The sequence below is a fragment of the Ornithodoros turicata genome, chromosome 2, assembly GCF_037126465.1.
Source record: "Ornithodoros turicata isolate Travis chromosome 2, ASM3712646v1, whole genome shotgun sequence".
NCBI lineage: Eukaryota > Metazoa > Arthropoda > Arachnida > Ixodida > Argasidae > Ornithodoros > Ornithodoros turicata.
The window spans coordinates 33,924,906-33,936,954 of record NC_088202.1 but is presented as its reverse complement, the minus strand read 5'-3'; the positions used below and the strand labels follow the sequence as shown (position 1 = coordinate 33,936,954).

Here is a 12,049-nt window from a genome sequence, read left to right as displayed (position 1 = left end):
GATGCGAGCGCAGAAAACGAACTACGACGCTCGACATGGAGTCCCAGAGCTGATATCCGCCCGTCAGGATGACGCTCTGTGGATTACAGACTCTCGTTCAAGTGGCATATCGTCCAAGGACGCCAAGAAGCACCGCGATCATATCAAGTGTAGACGATGTAGTTGTGATAAAAGGAAACAGGTTCCGCTTGATATCGACTACCCGAACGACAGTCCCTGATGTCTCTCCCAATCCGAGTTTCGTGCAGATGTCCACGAGTGTTTCACTACACTAGGCTTTCAAGAGCCTGGAGACAACTCACCCTCTTTACAGCAGGGGACGGGCAGTCTCATTGCACAGATAGTGCAGGACATTCTTTGCAGGACAGGTGACGGACAGCGGAGCGGCCACCTAGAAACCGTGAAGGAGTGACTGGACGCTGCGGCAGTTTGGTGAAGCCAGTGGACGGGCTGTAACTGTGTGTTTGTTTAAAGATATGGCTTGTGTGCTTCGTTACCTTGAAACATAAAAGGAGGGGATATGCTAATAAATGAAAACGAGGCTCCAAGAGATGGGCCCGAACCGCGTATTCTAGAGGAAGAGAATAAAGTTATTCCAGACGGAACGCTTCGTCATGCACAGTAGAAGTTGAGGACAACAGTACAGGCAACTTTACTGTTTACAAACAAGAGGCGTCATCTGAGAATGCGCGGGGTTGGTGTGGGCATAGCACACCGAACGCAGCCGTGCGAATGGTTTGCGCAAGTGCGACATCGGCTGTGTTGTACTGCTACACCGCTCTCGATTGTCTCTTTTCACAATACCCGAAGTAAATTAGAGCTCTGAAGGAATGAGACAAGTGTTGCCACAAGACGAAGTTCTTTATGAACGGTATACAACGTGACGATCCCTTTGCGCTACACATCGACAACTGGATCGCCCAGTCGCAAAACATGTCTTCGATCACAATCACACTGTAGTTTATCAAATAGTTTCGCCGAGACAGTTGTCTGACGATACTCTGCAAGCGTACAAGTCACTGAAAGCACACATTTCTTCACCTTAGCGAGCAGTTTGATCGGGGCGTTTCTGGAAAGCTTTATAGATTTGCTAATGTGCACCGTGGTCGTTTATTTGTACACAGGTATCATGAGGGAATCTTTCTGTTTAACTGGTCAATACGGTTCCAACACACAAAAACGATTCACGATCAAACGATTTACTTGTTCTGTGTTGCGCGAAAACCCATGAAAAGTGATTTCGCCATCCTTTGCCCATCGAGTTGTGTATTCGAAGGATACACGACTTTGCAGCACGTCACTTTGCGATCACTCCAATCACTCTCATTGATTGGTGTTTTGCCCACACCAAGCAGACGATCCGCTGGCTGCAGCGCCGCCGCAAGCTGTGACGTCACGTGCGTAAATTAGTCTTCATTTTTTAGTAACGGAACCTACTGGGCAGTCATTCACGTCATATGGTGTGATAACTACACCACTGGACAGCCTTCCCTCATACTTGACTTATTGAGCATTTTGAAAAGCAGTACGAATTAGTGGTTATAGGAAAGCAAAATACTTGCACTCCAGTTTTTTGTCACACTGCGACTGTGTTACGCTTTATTTCACACATGTGTGTTAATTCAACCAAGTATATTTTGACATGCTGTGAGCTGCGTACTTGCTGCAAGAGCGCATGAGCCAAAGAAGCGAGCGATCCTCCGGTTATCCCACCAAGAAGTTTGTTATCCACCGTTTGCAGTATTTACGGTCCTTGAATGGGGTGCGACGTTTACGTTACATGTGAATATGCGAGCGCTTTTCGGTGAAAAGCATTCATAGTCTTAAGAAACCTGACTGCAACGAACTGCGACAACAGTGCATATTTCTTAGCCTCATGTTCTATCTGTTCTTGTGCAAGAAAGGCAACATTGGGGGTTACCTACGTCGTTTATACCCTAAGCACGTTCAACCGATCCACCGCTCGCGTGTGTTCGCCCCGATAAGCCCCTGGCTCGCAAAAGTTTCAATAAGCTGCAGTGGTCGTGCTCAACCTAAGACTGGCACGCTAAGAGCTCTGGGCGCACCTCGACATTCCATATACTTTTGATCAAGTATGACGTGAATAAGTGTTATCTCTTAGATATTCTCTTTCACGAAACGGGTGCATCCCTGTTAGTTGCGGGAGCAAGAAGATGGAGGTGCATTGTCGTTCCTGCGTCTATTATAAGAGGATTACAGGAGTTTAGATATTGCGGTGCACGTAAGCAAACACTGTATGCCGCACGCGCGCGCACACATACTCACAAGGGTAGAGTGGAAACGTACTCCGCAATACAGAAGAACATAAACGAGAGTTTTAGAATAGGGTGCGTGAAAATAGGGAACTCAGAATGAAAGCCCTAAAGTGCACGCAGCAACCTCTTCCCGCGCACAGATTGTAGGATAGGATTTTCGTAACGCAGGAGCGGTGTGATTGCGCCAAGGCTTACAAAAGAAGCAGAAATGAAGATATAAAAGATGTCGCCTCTTGTAAACATATTGCGTAGTTAGTAGCAAAAATAGAGAGTTTTAGTGCATTGTACGCAAAGGCCATAGCGTACGATGGATTGAAACTTTTTAATAACTCGTATCGTAAACCGAAAGTTTTTGTCAATGTTTTCGCTAGAAAAGGACGGTACTCGAGACAAAGAGAGAGACAATACAAAGAAAATTGTTGCGGATTGTCTCGGATATCGTCATTTTGTAGTCATGTGCCAGCTTGTCAGCGGCCTAATGCTCAATGAAATCGACAGAGAGTTTTAGTATAACGTACGCTATCGCCATTGCGTACGTAAGGGATAGCGTAGTGGTTTTGCGCATTGCGCAAAGCTCTGCTTGTGTCTTGCGCGTGCGCAGTACCGCCAACGCTATCCCTTACTGAAACTGATATACTGAAACTCACTCATGTTTTTCGCCCTTCGCAGACAACACGCTCGCGCGGATTCTCGACGGCAGTGAGAGCGACGCAACCCAGCTTTTCGGACCCAATCAATTATTAAAAAATAGCGTTCGCACCCATAACCCAAAGCGCAGATTGGGTTTCTTTAGGGTGCAAGCGCTTGGGTGCTTTATTCCCAAACCCTCCAATAAAAGAGTTTGGCGGTGAAGGACTACCGGCCTCTTTCGCGATTGACGTAGGACATGCCTGCGTGAAAGAGGAAAGGCCGTGTCACGCCGCGGGGGTATGGAACTCTTATATTAGTTCAGACATAAAATGCTATGAAATTGTGCTGTGCGCTGTGCCTATCTTTCCTGTGTGTTGACGATATGTAGTGTAAGAAACGTGTACCGCTATCAAGAAAACTGATTTCGTATTTATGGTCTTCAACTGCTCGTTTATTTACAGTTTATTGACGGAGCAATGAAACATGTTTTGATACCACCAAGTTATATGCTGTGCTCCATATTTCATTAATTCCGTATAATGACAGAACGATTTTCATCGCTTTTCGCAGATCCCGTTATCGAGTTTGTTCCGGAGAACGAGGTCAAGGAGATCGAAGCGGCAGCGACGAAAATTCAGGCCACTTTCCGGGGATACAAAGTACGCAAAGAAACTGAAAAGGTAGCCAGAAAAGAATCCAACAGGGAAGCCCATACAGAAACGAACATGAAGGAAGACGACGACCAGCCCAAGAACGTGAGTAATCAGAGTTATCGTTCACCATAATCAAACTGCATGTCCTCTAGAGGTGCCACAACGAGGATTTATATGAGGGAGGCAGTTTTCAAGTCATGATAACGCCGGTAAGGAAGTAGCTTTAACTACGGAATCGTCTAATTTATTTATCTATTCTGGCAAACAAAAAGTAACGGGCATTCTGGGCCTACCTGACGTTCTTATACGATGCTTACGGTCGAAAAGGAACAAAGCAGAGCCAATTCAGGTCCAGATTGCCACGTGGAATGTAAATAAAATACATGGCTCGTGCTGGCTCGTTTATCACCAAGTACCCGCAATGCGTCAACTCGAGCGATGTTTGAAATGATCGTCTTATAATGATCTGTGAATGACTAGCAACCTTCTGGGACGTCGTCCAAATTAATTTTGAGTAATGAAAGTTTTAATTATGAAAGAAACATTTCGAGCCTTGACAATGGGACATTTCAGAAGAGATTGGTGCCGCCGTGCGGCCAACCCGCAAAATAAAGTGGTTGTCACGAGCGTAGCGCGTCAGCATGTTCTCTTCGTATCCACGATGGACGTGGTAGACTATTTTGATTCTAATATCAAGACTGTGGAGCCCCAGGAAGCAACATCATCCGCTTAGGACACTCATTCGTTCATCACAAGCACGAGGAAGATCGTAAGCAGTTTTCTGTATCCCAGCAACGAGCAAATACAGGACTTCTGTGCTAGACCTGCCACTTTCACGGCAAGCGAAGAAGCGATTTCCACTTACGACGGAGGAAAACAGTTCCAACATTGATGTCAGCGAGCTCCCAAATAATAGTAATGTGCGACATTTTAGAGCACTTGCCACTTTTTGTGTCTGCTACCGACAAGGAACTGCATAAAGCCAAGCCAAGCAGTGTACGACGACTTTTACAGTTCAACCGTGTGTTGCCATTCATATGTGAAGCAGTGACATAGACAGTGTACGACGATTTTTACGGTGTTGCTAGGATATACAATTAACAATACGGTTTACCAAGGTTGGTGGCAATACATTTTGTTCGACCTCCTGCAGTTTTGCATGATTGCAGTTGTGCCCGGTACTTTTCAATGCCAGGAAACAAGGGGCGTGGCAGCAGGTAAACAAATGTGTGTATGTTCCGTGTCAGTAGACGAGAAAATACTATTTTGTCTGTTTTATTGTGACATCATCTGAGGTGTCACAATACGCTTGTGTCGTCAGGTGAAAGTGAAAATGTCCGTATTGCCTTTGTGTTGCTGAATTAATGCCAGTTAAGCCCTATAACACTGTGAGTGAAAGGTGAGTACTGTTGAAAAAGCTGTTTCACGCGTAACGCTGTGTACCAGACTGCGGATCAAAAATGTGCAACGAAGAGCTGTGGCCAAAGTTGGGGACAAGTGTCGTGGGCCTAGACCGGAGGCCGGTCGGTGTCCAAAGGCAAAGGAACTGGGGAATCAGAATCTACCCTACAGGCTCCGGTTTTCTGGTATGGAGCACGTTCCCAGACAGGCCTATCCTGATCGACCTGATCGACCTAGCCTGATCGGCCTAGCCCTGACGCGGGTTGGGCTCGGGTTTTCGGGCCACTACAGTCCGTTGCAGCGCTCTACTGGTCCTACTTCGAATGCCAGCTTCTGCTTCACATGTCCAATTTGCTTCGGCAAATTCCCGCTACAACCCGCCACCGTCTCATGAATGCTTCATCTTTTTTTTTAATTGCCCGTTGTGCTTTTCGTTTTCTGTTCCATCTATTTGTGTTTTCCCTAAGCTCAGGAACATTTTGTCAACGTTATGCATACACCAGCTCGCTTGCATATTACTTCTGTGTTCAATGAAAGGTGCAAATTCGGCGCAGTGACATCTGTTTCTTTCGGTGCGCTGATGTCGCTGCCGTTTTCAAAAAAAGGACCCAGACAATGCAGAAAAAAAAAAGGACTCCTCAAAAGAATGGCATAATTGAAGGTCACTTGTGTCGCTTCGCCAGATGCGCACTTTCTCCCTTGCCCTGAAATGCGAGGGAGGAAGCTCAGCAGCTGTTGTTCTGACTTGCATTTAAGAGAGGGGGAAACTTCATAGTTTCACCGATTGAGAGTCAGTTGATCTAACAAAGAAAGCTCTGCCTCGAGGGAAACTCCAGCGCTGACGCCCCATTTTCATATCGATGGTTTTCTTCTTTTTTTTTCTTTCACACCTTCGTTTAATTTTCAGTGTAACCAATTTCTCTGTTCCTTCTATTACAGAGTCAGTCAGGATACTGGATAATATGACGTTTAACTCAAGATGAGAAGGTGATCGTGCGCAATATCAATCTGGTGCGTTAGAATTGTAGCTGTAGTGCGAACCACCATTAGGTAGGAAGCTTCTAAGACGTGGCAAAATATTCCGTCGTTTCTTTTTTCTTTTCTTTTTTTCTGCGGGAGTCACTGAAATACTGGTGGTTTCAACCGTAGCGATTTAACTTAATTTGATTAACGAGAGCAGGACCAATTAAAGCAAAAACAATAAACCGCCGTTGCTTTTTTTGTTTTTGTTTTTTGTTTTTGTTTTTTGTGGGATATGATGTCTCAGAGCCTGCGTGTCCCAACGCTCTGGACATGTACGCGAAGCTTTCTTTACGCCTTTTCAGTGTGATTTATCTGAAATTGCGAGTTTTATTTAAATTCGGATTTAAATTGCTAGAAATTACTTTTGTGCGGATATGCTTGGGGCTGGGTGCGTTAGAATTGTAGCTGTAGTGCGAACCACCATTAGGCAGGAAGCTTCTAAGACGTGGCAAAATATTCCGTCGTTTCTTTTTTCTTTTCTTTTTTTCTGCGGGAGTCACTGAAATACTGGTGGTTTCAACCGTAGCGATTTAACTTAATTTGATTAACGAGAGCAGGACCAATTAAAGCAAAAACAATAAACCGCCGTTGCTTTTTTGTTTTTGTTTTTTGTGGGATATGATGTCTCAGAGCCTGCGTGTCCCAACGCTCTGGACATGTACGCGAAGCCTTCTTTACACCTTTTCAGTGTGATTTATCTGAAATTGCGAGTTTTATTTAAATTCGGATTTAAATTGCTAGAAATTACTTTTGTGCGGATATGCTTGGGGTCTGATTGAGTCCTTCTCCTGCAGACAGAATCGGATATGAGATAGATTCATTTTAATGTGACATCATTGTTGGGCTACCCCATCGGGAATTCCAGTGATCTGCGCGGAAAACTCCGCTCGAACGATAGATGGCGCTACGGTAATCATGGGCGTGGAAGCATTTTTATGGCAGGACATTTAACGTGGCTCCTACCCTTCTCCCATATACACCTCTGCGTGCGGAGGGTCGCTCGAGAACACGCTGGCGATTGCCTGCCGGCACCCTATATAATTTCAGATCATGCGACTGCGCGACTGTGAGACGAGGAGTGCCTACCAAAGCATAGCACCGGGTGTGTTTGCTAGGTGATGTTATCACGAGGCAGCTGCGGGCATGGGAATGCTACGTTATGTTAAATCTTGCGAGCGAGACTACCAGGGCTGGAGAGCGACGTCTTGCTCTTTTGTCAAAGTCGACGACAACGTCCGACAACATCAGACGTCGACGTCTCGTGCTTCGTCATGGCGTGGTCCTGCCGACATGAACAAACTGTCCTTCTCGGACTTCACATGTTGGTGGTCTTTGTCTACGCGTTGCAGTGAATCCAGTTAGGCCTGTCATCGTCCCCACAAGTTTCACGTGAATGCTTCCGATCATTAAAATCAATGGATCTCGAAATACACAGAAAAAAAAAAGTGTGAATTATTCGTCATTCTGTCGAGGAGCTTGCCACCGACAACGGCACGACCATCGACTTTGTGTTTGATTGTGAACTTCACACGCTGAAACGTACAGGTTCTGTTTGCAAGAGGAGTGAACATGCAGAAGTGCACGGATTATAGAACATCTTTCTGCACTCGTAGGCCGAGGAGAATCAAGAAAGATCGCCTTGAATAAAAAGTAATGCTCTAATTCGAGTCACTGGATCTTATTTGTTCACGCCAAACCCAACAGCGCGTACTCGTCTCTAGCATTACATCATAACTAGGGTTCCGGGTATTCGGAGTTCTTTTTTTTTTTTGCATATTCAAATGATGTTTTTAGGAGTTTAATATGTTACGCGACGATTCGGAATTTTTTGTCTTTTATTTACATATCTTTGTTTATATCCGAAGTTCGGATAAAAAACTACAGCTGTGAAACGACATATCCACAAAAAGAATGAGACGCTGCCCCACAAAACACTTACTGTCATACTGCGGAACTTGAGGACCAACGACATCTATGCACGGTCACCTGGCGACGTGAAATCAGAATTCTGGTGTTCCTCTACATAACCATTAGGCAGCTTTCGCTCGCGTCCGATCATGCCGTTAGAGCCACAACATCAAGCTGCCCTTTCACGGTGATAATTTATATGCCATGTATGTTTCCTTGTATACTTTGAGGGGAAGCAAGACTCACAGAAAACCTAGGCACTGGACGTTTTCCAAGCAGACCTGGGAAGTGCCTGAAATTTCCTTAGAATGCCATTATGTTGAACAGTGCCACTAACTAAGGTACCCTATTCAGTGACTCCAATGGCGAATTACCTCTAGGCAGGGATGAAGTTCACCGTATGAGACGAATGCTTTGCGAAAGGCAGCTGCATGGTAACCTGCGATGTGAGGAATCTCGGCACCAAAGGAAACTATCCAACTAGTGAATCTGTCATCAAGGCATGGCCTTTGTTGCTCAGTTCTCGATTACTGGAACCCACAAATTCAAACTTTCTTGGATAAATCCGAATTGTCTCAAATTTTACCGGCGTACGTTTTTCGATTTTTTGGGGATAAATCCAAAAACCCAGAACCTAATCATAACTCATTGCAGTTCTGCTCCTATACATTTGATCTATATCTGCGAACCATTACGCGTAATTTAAAATTATCCCTGCATCTTCTTAGCAGTTCAGCGATTGCAATCACATTACTCCTCGTTGCATCAGCAGGGAGACGGCTAATTTTTACAAGTGAGCTTCAATTGCACGCCATCGATCCGTATTATAGACAACACTCTCATATGGAAAGTGCAAGGTTCGCCTCTAATTTACTCGACCCCAATAACTAGATATGGAATGTACAGACGTGTGCCACGAACAGAGGTTTAAATCAAGTAACAAAATCACTGTAATGGTTTACTTTGTGAGTAATCTATTAGCGAAGCCATAGTCCATTATGCAGATATTGAACTTCTAGCATTAAAAAAAACTTATTTTAAATTATTTTGCGGGATACATGCAATACGTGTAACTTTAAACAAGCGAAGTTACTCTAGTGTAACTCAATTACATTGGATAAGGAACTGTAATGGGTTTAGTTTCAGTAGCTTAATTACTTTCGAGTCATGAAACTGCAGTTGTAAGTTGTAACCCAATTACTTTTTTTAGTAACGTACGGATTGCGATGTTCTGCAGGCATGTGTTACGAGAATATTTTAGCAAACAGTGAACTTCGTACTTTCTGCTTACTTGTTCTTCCCTGCAAGCGTGGGAGCGCTGTAATCTTTTTTCCACTAGTACTAACCTGCTTCGAGTTTTCGTGACCCAAAAGAAAGGCCATTAAAATACACTTTTAAGGCATACTTCACGCAGTCTCTAGAGTCAAGCATGCATACCCCCTTCCAAAGAATGTCTGCCTGGCCGTATAGACATGTTGGCCAGGAGTTTTTCCCAGAGCCAGCCCGACCGACAGGCAAACAAGTCCTTAGCTCAGTGGCCTCCCGTGTGTATTTTTGCGTAGTTTTCCTGCGAATGGGAGACGTTGAGAAGCGCTCGAGAGCGAAAACATCGTAATATTCATTTTTTTATTATTCTTGTTAGGTTGTATAAAATAAACATGTATCTACAACGTTACAAACAAACCGCACGAAAGGTATCGTATAGTCACCGTTGGGCACAACAACAACAATAGCTGATGACGATGACATGGGGTGTTTCATCGCGGTGGTGCGGTACCCTACCCCATTGCACGTGGAACATTGTATGAAGATGATGAATGAAGGATGAAAATACGAGTGAGAATTAAAGCGTCTGGAGCAGTCCAGTGGACGTCAGGAAGTCCATGAGCACGCGATGGAGCACAGGATCTTCATAGGGGCCAATGAGCGCAGCTAAATTGAGCTGTCTCTTGCTGGTACGAGCAAGCTCATCACGCAGTATCCCCCTCTGAGGGCATTAGAGTGCACATTCCATAAATATGTGCGGGGTGTTCGTCACGACGCCGCAGGTGGAACAGAAGCTTGTGTCACAGCATCTGATCATGCGCTTGAATTGTGGGGTGAATGCCATATTGAGAGGAGTTTACGCAGGAGGGAGGTAAAATGGCGTAATAAACGGACAGGGAAAATAATTTGGGTCTGCCGGGTACATGAGAGATTGAACCGTGATGTCCTGGTGAAACTGCTGCAGAGCCAAGGATTGAAACCATGCAGTTAGTAGGGTCCTTGAGTCACCTATCGACAGCACAATCGGCACTGCTGTCGGGGGCTCATGGGCAGCCATTGCTACCCCATCATCGAAGACTGCAGTGTTGTCAGGATATTTAATGTGCATCATGTCCGCTGCCAACTGTTGAAGAACTAAAGATGGCACTTGATGTTTTGCAACCTTGAGGCCAGGGAGAGAGAGGGAGACTGATGGGAGCGAAAGTGACCACAGAGGGGTTGTGGGAACTGTAGCGTGGATTATGAACGCAGGAAGCTTGGGCCTGACTTCTGTGCGACTTGAAGACAGCATTTTGGCTTCGCCGATAGATTTTTGCTAGAAGGGGGTGACGACGGTGGTGCGTTCTGAGGCGCATGTAATGGCAAATGGTTTCCATCTGCCGTAGGATTTCTATCGGTAACTCACGGGCTTCGGCTATCACCATTCGAGTTTTCGCAGCTCTAGGAACACCAAGACATAGCCTCAGGCTCCGCGCAAGTACACACCAAAATCGCTGTTCTTGAGTCTGGGAGACGCCATGCACGACAGGGATGCCGTACACACGTATGCGACGAACTAAAGCGTGGTGGAGGGCCAGAAGGGACATCTCATCTATTCCCAAATTAGCTCCGGCAATGTGACGGATGACAGATATCCACCGGTGGGCCTTGGTGTCTAAGTAGTCGACATGCTCCTTCCAGGACAGGTTGGAATCCAGGATGATGCCCAGAAATCTGTGGTGTTGAACTTGTCTTAGCGGCATATTACCAATGGAAAGTTGGCACTGCCGCGTATCGTTCTAAGTGAAGGCGAGCGTTGCTGTTTTTCAGCTGAGATATCCATGCCTGATTCAGTGTGATACCGCCAAATTCTATCCAGTGAAAGCTGTAGACGACAGCGTATGGCTGGCTTTGATTTCCTAATAGTCCAAAAACAAATGCCGTAGGCATAGATGGAAATTTTAACTCTTCGGCTAACGCAGAGTTTTAGGCCTGCCATTACCAGATTGAAGAGAACTGGGCTTAAGACACTCCCTTGTGGTACCCCATGAGCTAAACCACTCTTCGGCGTGGACCACTTATGCGTGCGAACAGAGAGTGGTCCGTCGCGCAGAAAATCCGCCAGCCACAAGAACATTCTGTCAGAGTCCTGGGTTTGTAGCAGTGCGTGCAGCACAAAGGGATGACCGACGGTATCTCTCTTTTCTCGGTATCTCGACGGTAAGCTCTTTTGACGTCCAGGAAAACCGCCATGACAATTTTCTTCAGGCTCTTGGCTTGTTCGACTGAGGTGACAAGGTCGAGGACCGAATTCATGGCGCTGTGATGGCGACGGAAACCTGTCATCTCTGCATGGCAAGCTCCGTGCCCCTCAAGCCACCACTCTAGCCCATGTAGCACCATTCCCTCCAAACCTTTACCGAGACAAGTTGCCATGCTGACAGGACGGAAGGAGGAGAGATCAGAAGGTTGCTTGCTTGGCTTTAACAGAGGGGGCGGGGGGATATGTTTAATAGAGTGAAAGAAAAAAAAACAGAGGAACAACTAACGTATCTTTCCAGCTCGCCGGCATTTCCACGTTCCGTTTCTTCATGAGATGTTGTAGACATGAAGTAGAGAGGAAATACCCCCATCGCTAAGATTTCGGATAGCCCGATAAGTGATGCCGTCTCCACCTGGCGAGGAGTTGGCACGTTAGAGGCGTACGGCAGTCCAGAATTCGGGAACTGAAAAATCCATGTCTATCACGTCACTGTCACCACCACCACCGCCACCGTTGGATTAGTGCAGCTGGCCGTGTGATATCAATGTTTACAAAATTCTGAAGGGAATGACTCCTGTTACATTTATCTAGGACACAGACAAGACGCTTCACATGTTAGTTTGGTAGACAGCAGATGTGATTAAGTTCGG

The 12,049-nt window shown here is 45.8% G+C and overlaps 1 protein-coding gene across 1 annotated transcript in view; it reads left to right on the top strand.

Moving 5' to 3' along the window:
* The window catches only part of LOC135385282 (uncharacterized), a 418,308-nt gene that overhangs the window by 359,228 nt on the left and 47,031 nt on the right, over positions 1–12,049 (top strand). Inside the window, exon 3 of the mRNA XM_064614500.1 lies at positions 3,477–3,661. Coding sequence (XP_064470570.1) covers positions 3,477–3,661 — 185 coding nt within the window. The remainder of the gene's footprint in view (positions 1–3,476; positions 3,662–12,049) is intronic.